At 36.2% G+C, this 23,347-nt stretch overlaps 3 protein-coding genes and 1 pseudogene across 3 annotated transcripts; 2 read left to right on the forward strand and 2 right to left on the reverse strand.

Moving 5' to 3' along the window:
* Window positions 1-673: 673 nt before the first annotated feature.
* On the forward strand, window positions 674-2,351 carry LOC136062822 (peroxidase 9-like). The gene is made up of 3 exons (XM_065762398.1): window positions 674-976; window positions 1,482-1,647; window positions 1,804-2,351. Exons 1-3 carry the CDS (start codon window positions 776-778, stop codon window positions 2,214-2,216), a joined length of 780 nt encoding a protein of 259 aa, XP_065618470.1. The 5' UTR covers window positions 674-775; the 3' UTR covers window positions 2,217-2,351.
* A 4,827-nt stretch (window positions 2,352-7,178) lies between these two features.
* LOC136062723 (glycine-rich RNA-binding protein 7-like) lies at window positions 7,179-15,276 on the reverse strand. The gene is made up of 3 exons (XM_065762164.1): window positions 15,191-15,276; window positions 14,891-15,075; window positions 7,179-7,573 (listed from the first exon to the last, which is right to left on the reverse strand). Exons 1-3 carry the CDS (start codon window positions 15,274-15,276, stop codon window positions 7,179-7,181), a joined length of 666 nt encoding a protein of 221 aa, XP_065618236.1.
* A 2,040-nt stretch (window positions 15,277-17,316) lies between these two features.
* LOC136062522 (histone H3.2-like) lies at window positions 17,317-17,871 on the reverse strand (annotated as a pseudogene).
* Window positions 17,872-22,063: 4,192 nt separating this feature from the next.
* On the forward strand, window positions 22,064-22,641 carry LOC136062726 (glycine-rich cell wall structural protein 2-like). Its single transcript, XM_065762170.1, has 2 exons — window positions 22,064-22,074; window positions 22,194-22,641. The coding sequence occupies exons 1-2, from the start codon at window positions 22,064-22,066 to the stop codon at window positions 22,639-22,641; spliced, it is 459 nt and encodes a 152-aa protein (XP_065618242.1).
* Window positions 22,642-23,347: the final 706 nt, after the last annotated feature.

Consider the following 23,347-nt stretch of genomic DNA (forward strand, 5'->3'; position numbering starts at 1 on the left):
AAGAAGCATCATCAGACATTTATGGACCGTTTTGAGGGGGTGATTAAGGAGGGGTCTGCCTTTAGAATAGCTTGGTTTGCTACCATTGCCTAGAGTTTATGGCAACGGCGCAACCAGATCTGAGAGTGTCAGATCACATTGCCTTTATTTGAGATCGGGAATAGAGCAAAAGCAATGGTGGAGGAATACTTTGAAGTGCACAAACCGAAGCCAACGCCGAACCCCAGACCTGCCCTTGTTCGCTGGTCTTTGCTGATGGAAAGCTTGTATAAAGCTAACTTCGACTCTACCTTGTTTGATCATCTGGGTATCGCTGGGCTGGGAGTGGTTGTTTGGGACTGTGCTTCAATTTCTTCTTAAACTGTGTTGTTCGTTCCAGAGATCCCTGGACTTTGGTGACTTTCTGGGATCCCGGCTAGACATGGCAAAACGGGCGGGTCGGGTCGGGTTCGGGTTGGGTCAATCGGGTTGCGGGTCAAAACGGGTCACGGGTTAAAACGGGTCATTTTTAAATGGGTCAAACGGGTTGCGGGTCAAATGGGTCGTGGGTCAAACGGGTTGCGGGTCAAACGGGTCGCNATTTTTATTGATGGAACATCGTTTTCTTATGGTTCTCCCACTCGTGTCCAAAAAGTTGTAATTAGATTTATTAATAAATACTATAGAAGAATGAAAGTTTCTCCTTTATTTTTTTTGGGTTAAAGTATAACAAATCATTTAAAAGTTACAACCCTTTGTGCTTGTTATCACTTGCATAAAATGGTCCAACTATCTAATGTTGCAGGGTTGCGATGCCTCAGTATTATTGGATGATAGTGCCACAATAGTTAGTGAAAAGAATTCTGGGCCAAACAAAAATTCTCTTAGAGGTTTTGAAGTGATTGATGAGATCAAGACCAAGTTGGAAGAAGTATGTCCTCAAACTGTCTCTTGTGCAGACATTCTCGCCCTTGCCGCTCGTGGCTCCACCGTATTAGTAAGCCAAAGCCAAACTTCGTCCCTACTTTGTTTCCCTTTTTGTTCTATTTTTTTTTTAATTTTTATAAATGGTTTTAATGTGACGCCAATCATATTCATAGTCTCATTAATTTGTAAGTTTTTATAGTAAAATTGATAGTATTTTAGGATTATTTTGTGTAAACATGTCCTTAGAAGGACCTTTTTTTTAGAAGAAACGATAGTATACTATATTATTTATACAAAATCATGTTATACAATGGGAAAGAGAAAAGAAGGGCATTCTTCTAACCAAACAATGACCCTTCTTTCTCTTTTGCAACACTAGCTAAGGCTAGAGAAGCTCAATTACATTGTAAAGGTATGCTAACCCAAAAAAAAAAAAAAAAATCAAAAGGTTTATCTTTATTAGAATAAGGTTTATCTTTACTAGAATAAGTTCTAATGGCCTTCCGAATTGGTACTCTTTAAGGATTTTTTTTTCATCAACCAGTTTGCTAAGTTTATTGGGTGTGATGAAATAGAGCGGTGGACCGAATTGGGAGCTACCATTGGGAAGAAGGGACTCAAAGACAGCAAGCTTAACTACCTCAAACACTAATATTCCCCCACCAAACTCTACTCTCCAAAACCTTGAAACATTGTTCAAGCGTCAAGGACTTGATGAAGTTGATCTTGTTGCACTCTCAGGTAAATTTGGTCTTTTAAATGTAACACACTAACATCTATCATGATAAATTATCAATTGTCTCAAAAACTTAATCATTTAACAATTACTCAGCTTTCAAAATTTTTTTTTTCTCTCTCGCTGTTGCTAAGTACACATTGCCTATTATCACATGGCAGGGGGGCATACAATTGGTATGGCAAGGTGTGTGACATTCAAGCAAAGGCTGTACAACCAAAATGGAAACAATCAACCTGATCAAACTCTTGACAAGGGCTACTACTATAATTTGAAATCAGTTTGTCCTCAATCAGGTGGTGACAATAACATCTCTCCCTTGGACTTTGCCTCCCCAGCAAAATTCGACAACACTTATTTCAAGCTCATCCTGTGGGGAAAAGGGCTCCTCACTTCAGATGAAGTGCTTTTCACAGGAAGTGCTGGGACTACTATGCAATTGGTTAAGAGATATGCTGAGGATGAGAGCCTATTCTTCGACCAGTTTGCTAAGTCTATGGTCAAGATGGGAAACATAAGCCCTCTCACTGGTTTTAAGGGTGAAGTTAGGAAGAACTGTCGCCGAGTTGATTGAGCAACTAATTATCTACTTAAACAGTTAAACTGTTTGATTTATAATGCTTTTATGTAGTGTTGATTGACATCTAGTTCTGGTGAAGCTATGTGATGTTTGATTATTGTTTGTAATGCAAGCGAGAGCTTTTTAGTAGTACCACTTTTTTTAGGAGATTTTTTTTTGCGTGTCCGCATATACATAACCTCGATATTAATCACTTTGCAAAGTAAATGCCTTCAAACTTATTTAATAAGGCTCCTTATCCCCACCCACCCTGTATCCAATATCCGCAAGAAAAACGAAGACCATCTCAAGGAGAGAGAGAGAGAGAGAGAGAGCACTGAAGTGATATAAACACGTTAACATCCGAAAAACTAACAAAGAAAATGGCAAACAAAATCAGAGAGAATGGGAGGGTTTTAAATGGGAAATGGACATTAACACTAACGAAGTCTTTTACAATTTCAAATTTTGTAAAGCATGTTGTTTCACCAAAATTTGAATTTTAACGAGTAAAAATGTATTTTGGTGTCTATGTTTATTTATTTCAGCCTGAGATATATTGATTTTTTACTATTTTAATATTTTGGAAACTCTTAAACAATGCCTATACAATGAAATGCTCAAATGGTTTTGAGATGTTGATTTTTACGTAATAGAAATTATCTTTTCTTAAGTCTGTACTCTGTAGTCTCCCTCTATTAAACATTTTTTTGAGGAAAAAACAAACATATGACATATTTATGATGCCGTGAAATTAAATACAAAATGTAATAAAATTTATTTAAATGAGAACTTCTACACGTATGATATTCCTTGAGGCATATTGTAAAGATGTGAAACTTCACCTGTTTTCAAATGGTTTTATCTTTTGCCAAATTTTTGTTAAACTATTTCTTGCATTGCAGTATTAGTGACAAGTTTTTGCTCAAAAGTGGATAGTTTAGGTGGTGTTTGGTTCTAAAAATTGTGTATTCACTTTTTATTTTTCACTTTTTTGTATTTATTTTTAGAATTTAAATATAGAGAAAAGGACCAATTTTCACATTTGTGTTTGCTTGAGGACCTATTTTGAATACAAAATTCGAGTACAAAATATACCCTTACTTGGTTTGGCACTTGTTCCCTATTTTAGGAAGAAAACATTTTTTATCTTTCACTTGAGTAGAACAGAGTAGTTGGTGGGTTCCGGCTATTTTCAACAATATAATAAAAATGTCACTGTATCCGTTCTCACTGAAAATGAAAACGGCCAAAATGTGTATTCATTTTTAGTATTCAAATCCACTTTTTTGGATATTAAAAATGAAAATTGAGTTCAAATCTCAAAACTAAACCAATTTTTAAGTGATGAGTCTCACAAAAAAACTAAAAATAAATTAGTTAATTTTTGGCCAACTGTTCGACTCCGCAATAATAATGGCATAAAAACAAAAGTCTCTCTCTCAAACTGATAGCCCACCTCATATTTTCCTACTATCTGCGGACCCACCAACACTCCCACTTGTCTCAATGTTCACTAAGATGGTCACATGGATGCACATAATCCTCTTATGTTTCCACCTTCTCTAGCCTTTTATCTATCTCCTCAAAGACTCCGATTTTATTTAGTATCTTTTACCACTTTCACCCAGAAGAGCTCAACTGGTAAGCCCCCAACTTGCACCATAAATGGGAATATGGTGAACTAGTCATCATCCAACTACATACTACATACCCTTCTCCCATTGCAATAGTACTAGGACTTGGTTGTCGAAAAACCATGTATGTCACTCAATGATGTGGGGAAAAATGGTTGTTTAGCCTTAATTTTTGAACTATGTAGTCAAATAGCTCCCTGTTCAAACTATGTAGCAAAATACCTTAGTTTTGGAACACAATATGACTGATGTTGAGTTCAGATTGGAACTCAACATTAACAATTTCAAGTTTTATGTATATTTTTAAGTGGAACTCGACAAAATTCTCAAAAAGAATTAAGTGGCAAAATATGCATAAAAAGTTCCAAGTTCGAGTTCCAAAACATGGGTATTTTGCTACGTAGTTTGAGAATAGGGCTGTTTTGTTTGGCTACATAGTTCAAAAATTAAAGTTAAACAGTCATTTTTTCCAAAATGTGTACCATTATATTATATATCCCATTTTCAACATTAAACTTAAAACTGGTACATATTGTCTCCCACTTTTAGGATACGAATTAGTACAATCTCATGGTATTAAAGAGCAAACCTTTTGTTTAGAAGCTTCCATGCTAAAAACTTCCCAATAAGTCTATTCTCGCATTCTTCCATTTCTCTTTGCCGTATGGACTCCGTGAATTTTTTAATTTCATTTTCTTTATCTTCAATCAACTATATTATTTGTAATTTCTCAAAAAAAAAATCTATATCCATCTCTGAGGATTTTGTCATTGATGCAGTACAAAATCCTGAGATGGAGGAAAAACCCCTAGGCTAGCCAATGAGTTTTTTAGCTACTATCGTTGTGTGTTTAGTAACTAGCCGCGAACATGTGCGTTGCGCATGGTAATTATTTTTATGGTGGTTTTATTAAAATTTTTTGTACAATTTAAAATAATCAAGTAATGAGTAATGTATTTCGTAATTTTATTTTTATTTATTATAGGAACAATCATAAATATAATATAGAAACAATCCAAAACACCAAAAAAACGTAAACTAAAAAAAATTAATAAAACTTAACAATGATTAATTGAACTAATATTAGGATAAAATTTTGTTTTTGATAATCTATTAAGGTTATTTTCTTTGTAGAAATTATAATTTCGACCACCCAAAACATATTGTCAAATAAACAATTATTAGCAAAATCTATGAATTAAATTTTTATACATGCATTGTTATAAAATATAATAATTAAAATAAAATTGCAAAAGTTAAAATTTGTCACCTTTCCGATTATTTCGTTTGGCTAACCTTTGCTTTTCTTTAAATAATGGCATTATAGAGTACTTCTAATACAACTATTAAGAGTACTTTGTCCACCACAAAGGATTAGAAAATAAACAAAATTAGTAAAATTTCATAGTTTAACATCTAAATTGAGCACTATAAAAATCATGCTATGTAACAGAATAAATACCAATTATACAAATCATGCTATATAATAGAATAATATTATATTTTTATATGCTATATTTAATTCTTTAGAATGCAAAAGGATAACATTTAACAATCAAAAAAAAAAACAACAAACAAACAACAACAACAACAAGCAGCTTCACGTCGTTGTTTTTTTTTTTTTTTTTTTTTTTTCCCTTTCCTTGAAGCTGAAAAGGCGCACACAAAACCCTAAAATTGAACTAAAAATGTTTTGGGTTGGGCTTGATAGTAGAACTAAATAAATAAGAGGTGGGCTGGATTAATTAAATAGATTTATTATAGGGTGATAATGGAAGTAAATAAATAAGTAGTGGGCTAGATTTATTATAGGGTGATAGTGGAAGTAAATAAATAAGTAGTGGACTGCATTTATAGGGCTAAAAATTGTAAAAACCATTCTAAAATTGCAGGAAAAATTATATTTAAAAAAGAATGGCATGGCAGCTGATGTGACACACCGTGAGAGCAGTAGCATTAAACGCTACGCTTCAACTTTTAGTAATATATAGATATAGATTATTATTGAAAATATGTTTTAAAGTTTGTTGAGGTTCAAAAAATTGCCCACAGTCTAAGGCCCAAAGAAATAAGCATGTTGGGCCATTTCATGAAAATAAAGTTAGAAATAAAGGGCTGGGATCCAACGATCCATGAAAGAAACAGAATTTAAAATACAAGAAAGGCCCAACTGGTTAGAATCAACAAACCAAAAGGAGTCCAATAAGAAAAGCTGGGCCGGGATTAGACATGGCAAAACGGGTCAGACCCGTTTGACCCGACTCGTTTGACCCGTGACCCATTTGACCCGCGACCCGTTTGACCCGCAACCCGTTTGACCCGTTAAAAAATGACCCATTTTGACCCGTGACCCGTTTTGACCCGCGACCCGATTGACCCGACCCGGACCCGACCGACCGCCCGTTTCCACGTATACCAACGTTGAGTAGATTGAGATTGAGGTTATAATTCTTATAAGATATTTACTTATTCTTCTTCACTTAATATGTTATGTACTCCATTATAGTTTGTCATTCTTTACTTGCCACCTTCATTTTCTCTTCCTACTTTAAACATATCAAAAATTATACCAAGATTAGCTTCTAGAAAGCTGGAATAAGAGTTGCCACCAAATTTAGGTATCAAGTGTTTAGTGGTAATTGGTAAGTGGTAATAGTATCACCAATGAAAATCTAATCACAGTTAAGGAACTTAGAAACAATTGACAGATTGCATCTATTTCAAAAAAAAAAAAAAACTTGTTTGAAAAATACGGGTCAACTCGACTCGTCCCACGACCCGTTTGACCCGCGACCGTTTTGACCCGCACCCGTTTGACCCACGACCCATTTGACCCGCAACCGTTGACCCATTTAAAAATGACCCGTTTTAACCCGTGACCCGTTTTGACCCGCAACCGATTGACCCAACCCGAACCCGACCCGACCCAGCCGTTTTGCCATGTCTACCGGGATCCCAGAAAGTCACCAAAGTCCAGGGATCTCTGGAACGAACAACACAGTTTAAGAAGAAATTGAAGCACAGTCCCAAACAACCACTCCCAGCCCAGCGATACCCAGATGATCAAACAAGGTAGAGTCGAAGTTAGCTTTATACAAGCTTTCCATCAGCGAAGACCAGCGAACAAGGGCAGGTCTGGGGTTCGGGATGTGAATGCTTTAACAACTAATGTGGTAGCTAATAATTAGCTCTACTTTTTGGGTTTGCAACCATTGGCCCAACATGAAGACCACCGGCCCCCAAATCATTTGCCACCTCCATCTTATGACCAAGAACCCCACCCCCCAAGCTATGACACATCACCTTCATCTCATGACCAAGAACCCCACCCCCCAAGCTATCACACATCACAACCGCCTGAAGTTTTTAAAAGGCCACCACCACTAAGATTTCCACTACCTCTGCCAAAATTTCCACTACAACCACCATCTCCTTCACCTCCACTGCCAAAAAATCTGCCACCACCACCACCTTCACCATCCTCACCACCATCTATTTCATCTCCACCGCTAAAATCTCCATTACCACCCTCACCATCTTCTCCACTGCCACCATCTCCATCTCCATCCCCTCCACCACCACCACCACCACCAAAATCTCCACCACCACCTTCACCATCACCTCCACCTCCACCATCTTCATCACCACCACCACCGTCACCATCCCCTCGACCACCTCCATCTCTATCACCTCCACTAGAAGCTTCATGCTTTTCTGGTATTTTCTGATCTCCGTCTTTGAGGGAGATCAGGAAGTACCAGAAGAGCACAGAGCTTTTGATGTGAAAGCTGCTGTTTCGGAGGCTGGTGAGAGAGAGATCGCTCAGGACTTCAAGACCGACTTTCGATTCCAGAGCAGCGCTGTTGCGACTTTACAAGAAGCCATCGAGGCTTACTTGGTCGGACTCATCGAGGACACCAACCTGTGCGCCATTCATGCCAAGAGAGTCACCATTATGCCTAAGATATCCAGTTCGCTAGGAGGATTAGAGGCGAGAGAGCTTAGAGAGAGAAAGTTGGTGTAGTCGATTTAGATCTATGTTTAGATTTTTGATGTTTAGATCTGGAATCTCTAATTTTATCTCTTTGTTATGTTTGTGTAGAATTGTGGAAATCTAATATCTAATTAGATTACTTTAGCTGCGTTCAATATCAAATATCAATTTCACGTTTTATATGGTTTATTATTGTGCTTTAGTTAATTGTGGTTTTTATTATTATTAAGGAATGGTTGTTTCAAATGAATTTGTGGACAGCGAATGTAGTTTGTTATTATTGTTGTTGTTTTAAATCAAAAGGTTTGGAATTTGGGTATAGTTGGGGTTGAATGAAACATGTCCTTGGAAGTTAATTTTGAATTGATGTGGAGCTAGTGGAACTGTAAAACATTGGAGTTTGCATACATGCATTGAAAAGCTGTGTTTGTTGTTGATGCTTGTGTGTTGGGTTCTAATGGCATTGGTGGAATGCAATGTATCCCCAAAATACTGGTTATGCTTATATATCCTTTCTTTTTGTTTTTTAGACAATTGAAAGAGTTTTAATCGAATGGTCTTGAATTGGGTCTCAAGCCTGTTTTTGAGAAAGAGGAGAGAAGAGTTTCCCGAATTTTTTTTCTAAATAACAATAAATATTAAAATATTTAGTTAGTTGTTACGTTGTAAAAGGAAGTTGAAAACTAGCATCTCGAGTGTTTAAAACTCGAGTTCCAAGATAAAAATCAAGTTTTTAAGGCTTGATTTGTAAAAAAAATCCAAGTAAAAATCGAGTTTTAAAAACTCGAGTTCGGAAAACGCCGCTATAGGACTTAAAAACATCACTATAGGGCTTAAAAATGGAGTTATAAAAAAATTTAGCAGAAAAACGCCGCTATAAGGCTTTTAAATGTCAGTATAGGGCATAAAAACGCCACTATAGGGCTCCCTAACCTGGTATTGAAACACTTAGGAAAAAATTTTGCAGGAAAACGCCGCTATAGGGCTTTAAAACGTCACTATAGGACTTAAAAACGCCACTATAGGGACGATAAAACTAAAATTTTTTTTGCATGGAACTCAAGTTCCTAAAACTCGAGATTTATGTAAATGGATCTCGATTTTTTAAAACTCGAGATGCCTACTTTCCCTTATAGTTTCAAGCGTTGCCTAACTAACTATATACAAATCATTTACACAGTTATTCTGCACATTCCCCCGAGTTTCCCTTATAATAGAAATGATAGTCACTTATAAGAAAGTCTTTAAACCCCAATGATTACTAATTGATTGACTTGAAGTGGCAATTACTGATATTTGGATTGGAAGGAGATAGAATTTGGATATCGTAGTCAAGGGAGTTTTTTTTTTTTTTTTTTTGAGAGCAGTCAAGGGAGTTTTTGTTTCATATGATTAGGCCACAATCATCCTGGCAATCATAAGATTCATCACCTACTTAATTGGACAGTGATTTGGTTTCATTGCATACTACATGTTTTTCATTTCTTTAGGATGAGAAGGAAACACTTCTTTCTTTTGTTGCAATTTTGACTAACGAAGGGTCTGTTTGGATACCGCTTATTTTACTGAAACTGAAAATTTATTGCTGAAAGAATTATAAATAAAAGTAAAAGTTAGCTGAAATAGTGCAGTAGTGCCCATGAATAGTAGTAAAAATAAACTGAATAGTGAAATAATTTTCATTTTTCATTGGTATTCAAATGGAAGCTAAGCAGTATGAGTTTTCTCTTTTGCTTTTAGGTGATAGGAGTTAATGGCTTGCATCTAGTACCGCTAAAGTGGAGAGTTTGTGTAGTGTGTAATATTATAAGTAGAATAAAACTTCTTTTTATTGATAACTCATTTGCATATTCTAATTTCTACTTGAGTGTGTGGAGATTTATTGCAAATTATTTGATACTTTCATCTGAAGTGTTGAAATTATTATTCTAATGAAACTATTGTAATGATATATTTTAGCGGCAACACTTTGACTAATGGTTGAAAATGTGATTTTTTTTTTTGAGCAAGTGACAATGTGATTATTTGGGCTGTGATTTGCATGCGGTGAAATCGACTTTGGAAATGAGAGATGGTAAATTGCCTAACTTGATGTGATACCATAATTTTGAAATTTTACTATGCTAGTGGTGAGACTAGCAGAGTTCACCTTTTGAGTGTGTTTATTAGATTAATTGAAAAAGTAAAGAAAAGTAATTTGCACTAACTTTTTTTTATTCATACGTATAAATAACTCATACTTTTGCAAAATGTTTCATCAAATGACACTTGCCCCACTTCCAAACATTTCTTGGAATGGCCCTTCTAGTTGAGATTTGTATAAATAAAACATATAAGTATATGCCCTCTCACATCATTACTTCCCAGCACAATATTTCATATTTAGAAATGATTTACAAGTTTGTAAATGGGAGTGCCATATGTTTATTGTGGGGGTAAAAGCCCAACTTTATATATTGGGCCTAGGGTCCTACTTAAAGATTACTGTGTGTCCGAAGAAAAGAAAGTGGTTGAGAAGGAATCCGTGTGGAAGAGATATACCTGGAAATGAACGAGGAATATAGTCCGAAGAGAGCACCAGCAGTCCGAAGAGTTTATTCTTCTCGGATATAAGAAGTCTCGATCAAGCAAGTATCTGGAAAGTTCGAGTGATCATCCTAATGACTTCAATGAGAAGGATAAGCTTCGGGCATGCCTGGAGACGATAAGAACGGAGAAATATCTAAAAGAAAAAGCTGCTACCACCGTGTTTAATGCACTGCAATAACTTTCCTGGCCGCATTTATGTGAAGAAGACCCTTGAACAGTGTAATCTCAGCTACCACTACTCACGAAGAGCTAAAGAAGGTACTTGACATGACATATACTCAAGTAGATACGTAGATGAAGAACAAGTGGACGATGGGGATGATAAGAAATGATGCTATATAAAGGGAATAGGCCTCTAATAAATGGAGGATCGGAAAAAAGATAATAAGAGAGAAATAAAGATTTTACTGTAGCTCTAAGAACTATATTCACTGTTCAATCAATAATATTCCTCTTTGGACATCATTTTGTTTAGCTTTTGAGTGCGTCTTTACATTGGTTTATTCCTGGTTACTATAGCTAACAGTTGTTAAATTCACAAATAACTCAGCTCTTTCACTTACTCTCTACAAATTTATTGTTTTGGGTTTGGGTTACAAATCCTGACCCTACATTTACAAACTTATAAACTAGTCTAGGTCAAAATCTTTTTTTAAAAATGAAATATTTTGTTAGAAAAGTAACGTTGTGAAATTGTATTGACTTGTTTATAGCATTTATATATAAATATTAAGGTTGAGAGTGTTATTTCTTGGAATGTTAGGGAGTTTATTTTGCAAAACCTTAATGGAGAATAGTATAATTTATTTGAAAAATTATTCGTAATTCTGCAAGTCTAACATGGGTTATCTAAAAGTTAATTCATTGTTATTTCCTCTTTAACTAATTTATCCGTGTTAAACTCTATGAGGCCTTGGTCAAGATCGTTGTAGTTTAGTAACATAAGCTGATTTCCTAAATTAAAAGAGAACTAGAATTCAAAATTTTAAATCCCCATTTTTACTATTTAGAATATTATTTTCACTTATATGGGTTTGTGACATATTGTTAATTAGAATGATGTGTGGGTCACCATTTTTGTTCATATACTTTGTGCTAACTATGCTTTTATTTGGAGGCTTTCGTATAAGCAATCAAGTTCAATTTTGTGAAATCCTAATTGAATTCTTTGTCCTTACAACCAGGGTAGGGGTAGTGCTTTAATCAAAGTTATGTTATTTTAATAGGCCACTAACTGTAAACTCAATTCAGGTGTTTGCTGATGAAAAAATTTTCAATGACTTAATGAAGATATTTGAGTGCGACAAGCAAGACAGGTGTTATATACAGAGGCAGAGAGATTATCACACTTCAAGTTGCAAATTGTTAGAGGAAAGGTTTTGACAATGTGTTCGGTAGTGTCATTGGTAATATATGGGATCTGCATTTGTGTGATTGTAGTTTTGGTGGGTTAAAGGGCTGGGTTTATTGTACTTAAACTAAGAAAGAAAAAAAACTAAGAAAAGTTTTTGATGTAGTGGAGTTTTTTTTGTCAACGTGTTTCCAAGTATCAATGCATCTGCTGTTATGTCTGATAATTTTGCTGGTTCTATCAGATATATTTAAGGTTTGATAGTTTATTTGTTGTACTTTTCACTTTAATGAAATGGCAATCTTATTCCCCAAATTGTGTATTTTTTTTTTTTTTTTTTTTTTTTTTTTTTGCTGTTGTGTAATCTGCAGTTGAGCTTTAAGGGGTTTGAAAATCAAGTAATGTGCAGATTGTGCAATAGCTGAAATTGTGCAATGCACTTGCTGCCAAATGCAATTGCATCATCTCCACTAACTGCCCTGTGATGGCTCAACAAATTGACAATGATTCCATTAATTCCACTGTATAACATAAATGAACCTGTTGGGTTTAACTACCATTAAAAAAAAATCAATCCATAACCATCAACAATAAATAACTGTTGTGTGTTTAACCACAAATCAGAATCACATTCACAAACAAATAAAAATAAATCTGATTCCATTGACAATGAAAATCATTGTTTAGCTAATAAAAGCCACTGTCTAGCTTGTAAACAGTTAAGACATTCCAATGGTCAACAAAATTATAAAACAAATGTGAAGAAGGCCTTACAAAAATCAAGGAGCCATTAACATCAATTAAAATCATCTTAATATAAGTTCCAACTAGTACAAAATATTAAGCTACCTCTGATATTAAGCTGCTCTCCTCTACAAAAAACTCTAGTACATCCTGCTTACAATCCTGGACCATGCATAAAGGATTGGCTCTCATTAAACCTCAATGCATCCTATACTTGATGCATTTATGTGGCTCTTAAAGTCTCATCAGTGATTGTTCTTTTTTTTGACTTTGTTGAACCCTACAGTTGTTTCTACTTGGAGTGGAACTGGTAGCATTGGAGTTGGGTGGTGCACAAGGGAATTCTGCTTCACTAGTGGTAGTGGAGCACTGGTCTGATTTGGTTCAATAGTGGGAGATCCGCACTTGGACCACCCTCATGCCCACAGACAGCAAATACAAGATAATAAACTACAACATTAAACAATAATAAAAATTGAGAAAAAAAAAAAAAAAACTAGATATATTAAAAATGGAGGAAAAAAAACAATACAAGATAGTCATAAAGCCTTAGATCAGGTATTTACGTTCTTTGTGTTGGCTCTTTTCCTTTTTGGCTTTTTGGTAGCTCTGGAAGTGAAGAATTTCCTCCAACCTCCCTTTGCAACTTCTTTTGTTATGGCTAACCACATGCTTACACTTCTTAGGGACTCCTACTCTTCTAAGCTTGGTATGGCGGGTTGGTTCATCAGGTTCCTTTACTCTACTTTTTTTAGGCTGCCAGGCGGTCTACGTTTAATGGGAGTTGCACAAAAGGAAGTCCAGTTGATTGCCACATGTTCTGCCATTGATTGGCTCTATCATTGGCTCATAGCATGCTTATACGCATTGACTTGTAGCAGTCATTTACATATTTTTCAGCATCTTCTCTATTGAAAAAATACATGAAATGGCATGGCAACAAGGTATACCAGTGATCTCCATTTCCTACAACTGCACTTGTATTCAGCCAAGTCACAATGAAGCTATTAACCCCATTTTTGACCTCAACTTGGTATGACCAGCCAACAAGCTAGCCACTTGCCACTTCCAAGCTTCTCCTTGTGCAACCTCTTCTTACCTTGGTACACAACTCCGACTCAAATTTCAAGATTGTTTCCTTGTTTAGTTGAAATCGTCCCATTAAATACAATCTAATGTCTCGAGGCTGATAACAAAAAATGAAAATGAATTATCACACTATTAAATTACAATTAAGTGAAAATTTACAAAAGAATGTAGATAATTACCATGCTAATTATGGTTCTCTAAATTTCAAGATCCTGCTATTGAAACTTTCACACATATTGTTCAGTATCGTATCAGTCATTGCATCCCACGAACATATGTCTAGACCAGATTGTTGTTGAATGGTCTTGCAACCAGTTGTATGCCCTTCATCAATTTCTTTTAGTTCATTCATGACCTCTCATATTCTTGGAGATATGTTGCTTTTGCAGCTTTCCAGAAAAACTCCCTAATAAGAACACAGGGTGATTCTTCCTCAAGTTATTGTACAATGTCTACAACAAATCCTATGTTCATATTGTGGCCAATTGTCAGCAAATGTTTGCACCAAGCCCTACCAAGACAGAGGTAAAGTCAGTAACTCTAACAGAATAATGTAGCTTGCTTGAAAATCTTCAAACATTAACCATGAAAATAAAGTTGCAATACATACTTTTGCTGGTCTGATATGAATGTCCACTCCTGGCTTCACCTATGTCTGCAAGCAACAAATTTAGAAACCAAGTCCATGAATCTTGGTTTCTGCTTCTACAACTGCAATTGCTAGAGGGAAATATTCTTCATGGGATCTCTAGCAACTGCAGCAATCAAGTGTCCACTAACTTGGTCTTCAAATGGCAAGCATCCAAACCAATAATTGGCCTGCATGCAGTTAAGAATCCCTCTTACAAGCTTCTAGACACATATACAACCTTTGGAAATAAGGCATCCCAGGCAGCAATCCATCTCAGCTGCTAAATCACTTCATTGAAGGTTTGTACCTTCATAAGTATTGTATACCAGGACTAGACCTCCTTAACTCACAATAGTCCCATAGCTTGTTATATTGTTCTGTGTAAGACCCATCAACAAATTCATGAGCTTGATCCCTAGCCCTACTTGCTTTGCTGGCACTTATCTGGAACACATATTTTTTCATGCACAACATTTTGAATTTCTGCAACCTTAAGCTCAGGATGACGCCTCACTTTTTTCACCAGCTTCTTGGCAAGGAAATTTAGCAGTACACCTAGGTTTTTTATAACTCCTGCTACATGTATGTTCCAAGTTTAGTGTTTTGAGTTGGTAGCTCATCTCCCTTGAAATCTTTGCTAGGTAAGCTACAAACTTGCAACCTTCTTGGCAATAGCTCTAACCCTTTTCTTATCATTTTTTTTAATGATCCCCCATCCTCCATGAACTGCATACTCAGTGATAGCATTTGAATTGCTTAGGTGAGTTAAAAAGCATATCTTCTCAAACCTAATATTTTCAGCTTTCAATACTGGCTTAAAAACTGGATAATTGCTCATCCTAAAGAATTATCAACAAAATCATCATCATCATCATCATCATCATCATCATCATCTGATGAAGATGATTCATCAAGACTTTAATAACTCTCAGTCTCATAATCGGAGTTCATTACCTCAGCACCCATTTGCTCCACTTGTTCACCACATCATCATCACTATCCCAACCGTCACCGCCATCAGAATTTTGATTGAGGTGCATTAATGCTGCATCTTCTCTTCCCTGTCACTTTCCCACACATCGGTGACAATAACAGTTTTTACTAGCTCTAAACTCCTAGAATGGATCTCTTCAACTTCTACTCGATAGGCTCATCAATTGGATGCTCTACAAATAATCAATCTCTCATAACCTGCAACCAAGTCTGCCATGAAACATTGCATTTATTATTCACAATCATGTGGAACGATGCATTCTCAAGGTTCACACCAGGCATCCTAACCACAACTTGCTAAGAGAAGTATACCAAACTGATTACATATAGACTCAATCTCACATTTCGAACACATCTCAACATTACAATTATCCACTATTCCACTACACCTCCCATGTACTGACGAGGATTAAGAGTGAAATAACCACCATGATGCACATTCATAGTAAAATATTGGGCGTCCATTCTGCATGCAAATACACACAAGATTAAACAATAAAAAAAAAACCAAACATTATAAAATCTACACTGTTACAAAAAAATAATATTCTTTATGTCGTTGATTGCAAAGTCATTTAGAGACTGGTATCATTTAGAGACTGTGCCTACCCATGTGAAAAACCAGCCACGATCTAGTTTACAATGATTGCAAATTTATTCATGTCACCTCATGTGGCTTCCTTATTTGTCACGTTGCTATTGCCAATTAGTGGAGAAACAAATACTATTAATTCTATATTTTTCACAAACAAAAAAAAAAAAATATATATATATATATCTAATGGAATTATGCAATGATTTTTTTTTTTTTTTTGGGGATAAGGATGCAAGAAATTTTTTAATGACTTACACTTTCACATGCTAACAAGCTTACACATTGACTACTTGACCCAAGAAGATAAAGAAAAAGCACCAACAAACAGTCAATAACAAAGCTAATAACAGTTAACAATAGTTATAAAATAGCAAAAGTATAAAAGCAGAACCAAAGACACGACAAAAATAAAGGTGTCAATGTTTTGTGGTCCCGAAAAGGTGTCAAACACAACCCATTATAAGTGAATAATATTATGAAATACTTATTCTTAAAATTCACAAAGAAAGTACACATAACAACACACCTGCTGTTTGGGTTTGTCATTGACGTTTGGTTCTCTGTTTCTTTGTCTCTTTGAGGGTCGAGAGCTCAATTGGGAATCGGCAATGGAATCGGCGAGATGAGAGTGGAATCGGCGAGATGAGAGGAGCTTTGATCTTGGGGATTAGGTGAGAAGAGATGTGGCTATGAAGAAGAAGGAGTTCATGTTCATTGAGGAGCTTGTTCATCATGTTTGCGTTAATGGCTATGAAGAAGAAGGGTTAGGGTTCAAAATTTCTTTTTGGATTAAGAATTCAATCGTGTCTGTGCTATTGCCAAGTGAGGATGATGTTGATGATAAGTGAGTCACGTGAGACTCATGTGCGATTTTAACAGTAGAGGAAGCTGACGTGGAAGGCTGACGTGGAAGCACTATTTATATTTTATTTTAATTTATGCCATGTGTGCATTCCGTTAGCCACCTAAGCAGATTCCGTTAGTCATTTAATGGTAGGGACCAAATTAATTGTGACTTGAAAATAACAGGGACCAAATTGATTGCTCCCAAAATGTAGGGACTAAATTGATTGTAATCCAAAAATGTAGGGACCAAAATAGTGTTTTCGCCACCAAAATTAACTTGGTAGTAGATTAAATTCTACAAAATGTTTGCATCTTATTAGATTTGGACTACCATAAAAAATCTTACTTGCCAAATAAAATTTAAGTAATTAGAAGACTCATCAAGTTATGCAGTTGAGATTGACACAGATTTTTCACTATTAATCTCATTGATCTTTGCAACTTTTTACATATTTACAAATTCCCTTCTTTTTTTTCCTATGCAACAAATAATCAATGGAGCATTGTATCAAAGCCGTGTCCATTTTATTAGTCTCTAATTATTAGACCATTTGCTCTCTAGCATAACATCCTAAATCTAATAAAAAATCCTATGTTTAACTAAAAAAACTCACACAACCCAACATAAATGGCAAAACACAATATAAAACAAGAAACTTCAATTTTTTTTTTTTTTAAACTAAATTCAAACATTAAAAAACCATTACATTTTTTTTCCCAAAATAGATTCACATCATTACAAACTAATCTTAAGCCCGTCTATCTAATCTTAAGCCCTCTCGCCTCTGATCCTCCGAGCGAGCTGGATATCCTTGGGCATGATGGTGACTCTCTTGGCGTGAATGGCGCACAGATTGGTGTCCTCGAAGAGCCCGACCAAGTAAGCCTCGGCGGCTTCTTGTAGAGCCGAGACGGCGCTGCTTTGGAATCGGAGGTCGGTCTTGAAGTCCTGAGCGATCTCTCTCACCAGCCTCTGGAACGGGAGCTTTCGGATCAGAAGCTCCGTGCTCTTCTGGTACTTTCTGATCTCTCTCAGAGCCACCGTTCCTGGCCTGAACCTGTGTGGCTTTTTCACTCCTCCGGTCGCCGGAGCTGACTTACGAGCGGCCTTTGTTGCGAGTTGCTTCCTTGGCGCCTTGCCTCCGTGGACTTACGAGCTGTCTGCTTGGTACGGGCCATTTGGAGAAGGGTAAGATCTGTTTGGTTTGTGGGAAATGAGGGAAAGTGAAGGGAAAGTGAGTTTGTTTGTTGTGATGTGAAGAGAAGGGTTTGGCGTATTTGTAGCGTTGTTTTTGGGGGTATAGAGAGGCGGGTGATTGTGAAAAATTTTGGAGCTTTGAAAGGTTGAGACAGAGTGAATTTGGAGCGTTGATTTGGGGGAGTAATGTACGGTGAGGATTTGTTTGAGGGGAGTGACGCGGATTGTAATCCGTGGCACTTTGGTTTGACCAATAGGATTTGTTTGTGTAATCTATTCGCGGGATTTATTATTAGGCTGAAATTTTTAACCTTTTGAACCGGCGGTGAAATTCTATGAATCTTTTGGATTTTGTTTTTATTTGGTAACACATTAGCGGTGACAATTTCAGTTTTCAATTCAGGCTGTGGGCATATGACGAATAGGCGATTTTTTGGCCCAGTTAGGTTTGGACCTTTCAAGATAGTCCGTAAAATAGTTAAGGCCTCAACCCCAATTTCTTTCCTCTTTTTTTTTTTTTGGGTCCTTTCAATTGATAGTGATAAAAAATGGGGATTTAAAATTTTGAATTCTAGTTCTCTTTTAATTTAGGAAATCAGCTTATGTTACTAAACTACAACGATCTTGACCAAGGCCTCATAGAGTTTAACACGGATAAATTAGTTAAAGAGGAAATAACAATGAATTAACTTTTAGATAACCCATGTTAGACTTGCAGAATTACGAATAATTTTTCAAATAAATTATACTATTCTCCATTAAGGTTTTGCAAAATAAACTCCCTAACATTCCAAGAAATAACACTCTCAACCTTAATATTTATATATAAATGCTATAAACAAGTCAATACAATTTCACAACGTTACTTTTCTAACAAAATATTTCATTTTTAAAAAAAGATTTTGACCTAGACTAGTTTATAAGTTTGTAAATGTAGGGTCAGGATTTGTAACCCAAACCCAAAACAATAAATTTGTAGAGAGTAAGTGAAAGAGCTGAGTTATTTGTGAATTTAACAACTGTTAGCTATAGTAACCAGGAATAAACCAATGTAAAGACGCACTCAAAAGCTAAACAAAATGATGTCCAAAGAGGAATATTATTGATTGAACAGTGAATATAGTTCTTAGAGCTACAGTAAAATCTTTATTTCTCTCTTATTATCTTTTTTCCGATCCTCCATTTATTAGAGGCCTATTCCCTTTATATAGCATCATTTCTTATCATCCCCATCGTCCACTTGTTCTTCATCTACGTATCTACTTGAGTATATGTCATGTCAAGTACCTTCTTTAGCTCTTCGTGAGTAGTGGTAGCTGAGATTACACTGTTCAAGGGTCTTCTTCACATAAATGCGGCCAGGAAAGTTATTGCAGTGCATTAAACACGGTGGTAGCAGCTTTTTCTTTTAGATATTTCTCCGTTCTTATCGTCTCCAGGCATGCCCGAAGCTTATCCTTCTCATTGAAGTCATTAGGATGATCACTCGAACTTTCCAGATACTTGCTTGATCGAGACTTCTTATATCCGAGAAGAATAAACTCTTCGGACTGCTGGTGCTCTCTTCGGACTATATTCCTCGTTCATTTCCAGGTATATCTCTTCCACACGGATTCCTTCTCAACCACTTTCTTTTCTTCGGACACACAGTAATCTTTAAGTAGGACCCTAGGCCCAATATATAAAGTTGGGCTTTTACCCCCACAATAAACATATGGCACTCCCATTTACAAACTTGTAAATCATTTCTAAATATGAAATATTGTGCTGGGAAGTAATGATGTGAGAGGGCATATACTTATATGTTTTATTTATACAAATCTCAACTAGAAGGGCCATTCCAAGAAATGTTTGGAAGTGGGGCAAGTGTCATTTGATGAAACATTTTGCAAAAGTATGAGTTATTTATACGTATGAATAAAAAAAAGTTAGTGCAAATTACTTTTCTTTACTTTTTCAATTAATCTAATAAACACACTCAAAAGGTGAACTCTGCTAGTCTCACCACTAGCATAGTAAAATTTCAAAATTATGGTATCACATCAAGTTAGGCAATTTACCATCTCTCATTTCCAAAGTCGATTTCACCGCATGCAAATCACAGCCCAAATAATCACATTGTCACTTGCTCAAAAAAAAAAATCACATTTTCAACCATTAGTCAAAGTGTTGCCGCTAAAATATATCATTACAATAGTTTCATTAGAATAATAATTTCAACACTTCAGATGAAAGTATCAAATAATTTGCAATAAATCTCCACACACTCAAGTAGAAATTAGAATATGCAAATGAGTTATCAATAAAAAGAAGTTTTATTCTACTTATAATATTACACACTACACAAACTCTCCACTTTAGCGGTACTAGATGCAAGCCATTAACTCCTATCACCTAAAAGCAAAAGAGAAAACTCATACTGCTTAGCTTCCATTTGAATACCAATGAAAAATGAAAATTATTTCACTATTCAGTTTATTTTTACTACTATTCATGGGCACTACTGCACTATTTCAGCTAACTTTTACTTTTATTTATAATTCTTTCAGCAATAAATTTTCAGTTTCAGTAAAATAAGCGGTATCCAAACAGACCCTTCGTTAGTCAAAATTGCAACAAAAGAAAGAAGTGTTTCCTTCTCATCCTAAAGAAATGAAAAACATGTAGTATGCAATGAAACCAAATCACTGTCCAATTAAGTAGGTGATGAATCTTATGATTGCCAGGATGATTGTGGCCTAATCATATGAAACAAAAACTCCCTTGACTGCTCTCAAAAAAAAAAAAAAAAAAACTCCCTTGACTACGATATCCAAATTCTATCTCCTTCCAATCCAAATATCAGTAATTGCCACTTCAAGTCAATCAATTAGTAATCATTGGGGTTTAAAGACTTTCTTATAAGTGACTATCATTTCTATTATAAGGGAAACTCGGGGGAATGTGCAGAATAACTGTGTAAATGATTTGTATATAGTTAGTTAGGCAACGCTTGAAACTATAAGGGAAAGTAGGCATCTCGAGTTTTAAAAAATCGAGATCCATTTACATAAATCTCGAGTTTTAGGAACTTGAGTTCCATGCAAAAAAAATTTTAGTTTTATCGTCCCTATAGTGGCGTTTTTAAGTCCTATAGTGACGTTTTAAAGCCCTATAGCGACGTTTTCCTGCAAAATTTTTTCCTAAGTGTTTCAATACCAGGTTAGGGAGCCCTATAGTGGCGTTTTTATGCCCTATACTGACATTTAAAAGCCTTATAGCGGCGTTTTTCTGCTAAATTTTTTTATAACTCCATTTTTAAGCCCTATAGTGATGTTTTTAAGTCCTATAGCGGCGTTTTCCGAACTCGAGTTTTTAAAACTCGATTTTTACTTAGATTTTTTTTACAAATCAAGCCTTAAAAACTTGATTTTTATCTTGGAACTCGAGTTTTAAACACTCGAGATGCTAGTTTTCAACTTCCTTTTACAACGTAACAACTAACTAAATATTTTAATATTTATTGTTATTTAGAAAAAAAATTCGGGAAACTCTTCTCTCCTCTTTCTCAAAAACAGGCTTGAGACCCAATTCAAGACCATTCGATTAAAACTCTTTCAATTGTCTAAAAAACAAAAAGAAAGGATATATAAGCATAACCAGTATTTTGGGGATACATTGCATTCCACCAATGCCATTAGAACCCAACACACAAGCATCAACAACAAACACAGCTTTTCAATGCATGTATGCAAACTCCAATGTTTTACAGTTCCACTAGCTCCACATCAATTCAAAATTAACTTCCAAGGACATGTTTCATTCAACCCCAACTATACCCAAATTCCAAACCTTTTGATTTAAAACAACAACAATAATAACAAACTACATTCGCTGTCCACAAATTCATTTGAAACAACCATTCCTTAATAATAATAAAAACCACAATTAACTAAAGCACAATAATAAACCATATAAAACGTGAAATTGATATTTGATATTGAACGCAGCTAAAGTAATCTAATTAGATATTAGATTTCCACAATTCTACACAAACATAACAAAGAGATAAAATTAGAGATTCCAGATCTAAACATCAAAAATCTAAACATAGATCTAAATCGACTACACCAACTTTCTCTCTCTAAGCTCTCTCGCCTCTAATCCTCCTAGCGAACTGGATATCTTAGGCATAATGGTGACTCTCTTGGCATGAATGGCGCACAGGTTGGTGTCCTCGATGAGTCCGACCAAGTAAGCCTCGATGGCTTCTTGTAAAGTCGCAACAGCGCTGCTCTGGAATCGAAAGTCGGTCTTGAAGTCCTGAGCGATCTCTCTCTCACCAGCCTCCGAAACAGCAGCTTTCACATCAAAAGCTCTGTGCTCTTCTGGTACTTCCTGATCTCCCTCAAAGACGGAGATCAGAAAATACCAGAAAAGCATGAAGCTTCTAGTGGAGGTGATAGAGATGGAGGTGGTCGAGGGGATGGTGACGGTGGTGGTGGTGATGAAGATGGTGGAGGTGGAGGTGATGGTGAAGGTGGTGGTGGAGATTTTGGTGGTGGTGGTGGTGGTGGAGGGGATGGAGATGGAGATGGTGGTGAGGGTGGTAATGGAGATTTTAGCGGTGGAGATGAAATAGATGGTGGTGAGGATGGTGAAGGTGGTGGTGGTGGCAGATTTTTTGGCAGTGGAGGTGAAGGAGATGGTGGTTGTAGTGGAAATTTTGGCAGAGGTAGTGGAAATCTTAGTGGTGGTGGCCTTTTAAAAACTTCAGGCGGTTGTGATGTGTGATAGCTTGGGGGGTGGGGTTCTTGGTCATGAGATGAAGGTGATGTGTCATAGCTTGGGGGGTGGGGTTCTTGGTCATAAGATGGAGGTGGCAAATGATTTGGGGGCCGGTGGTCTTCATGTTGGGCCAATGGTTGCAAACCCAAAAAGTAGAGCTAATTATTAGCTACCACATTAGTTGTTAAAGCATTCACATCCCAACTTCTACAATGCTACAATTGCAAAAATATAGCAGAAAAGCTCAAAACAGCCCCTGCATCCGGACTTCTACAATGCTAGAATTGCAAAAAAATTTGGAATTGTGCTACAGTGCAATTCTACCTTTAGAATTGCACTGTAGCACAATTCTAAACTTAAATATTATTATTTAATTCCCTCTCTCTCCTACTTTTTATTATACTATTCCGAATTACTTCTCTCTCTCTCTCTCATTATTTCTCTACAGCCCTACTCTCTTCCTTCTCTCTTCAGACCCAAAACCCATAGCCACCACACCATAGCAAGCCACCAATCCCGTTGTAGATCAGCCTGGCTGGTGGCGGCGACGTGGCTTGCATTCTTTCTCTCTGGTTGACGACGGCGACATGGATCGATGCGTTTGTGAGTTTGGGTTCAGCATGGATCGACGGGCGAGGTTTGTTGGTGATGGCTCAGATGAATGGGTTTGCTGGGTTTTGAATGGGTTTTGCTAGGTTCAAACATTTTTTTT

Source organism: Quercus suber, unplaced genomic scaffold (assembly GCF_002906115.3).
Source record: "Quercus suber isolate HL8 unplaced genomic scaffold, Cork oak 2.0 scaffold_19, whole genome shotgun sequence".
Classification (NCBI taxonomy): Eukaryota; Viridiplantae; Streptophyta; class Magnoliopsida; order Fagales; family Fagaceae; genus Quercus; species Quercus suber.

Bases quoted from the DNA above. Each gene is read 5' to 3' on its own strand.
- LOC136062723 (XM_065762164.1), bottom strand. From the start codon at position 15,276: ATGCACCTCAATCAAAATTCTGATGGCGGTGACGGTTGGGATAGTGAT. The intron at 15,076-15,190 runs GTAATGAACTCC...ATAATTCTTTAG, and splicing joins TGGAGCAAATGGGTGCTGAG to GATGAGCAATTATCCAGTTT. The intron at 7,574-14,890 runs GTTTGTAGCTTA...TCTCCCTCAAAG, and splicing joins TATTGCCAAGAAGGTTGCAA to ACGGAGATCAGAAAATACCA.
- LOC136062822 (XM_065762398.1), top strand. From the start codon at position 776: ATGTTGCAGGGTTGCGATGCCTCAGTATTATTGGATGATAGTGCCACA. The intron at 977-1,481 runs GTAAGCCAAAGC...GTGATGAAATAG, and splicing joins CTCGTGGCTCCACCGTATTA to AGCGGTGGACCGAATTGGGA. The intron at 1,648-1,803 runs GTAAATTTGGTC...ATCACATGGCAG, and splicing joins TGATCTTGTTGCACTCTCAG to GGGGGCATACAATTGGTATG.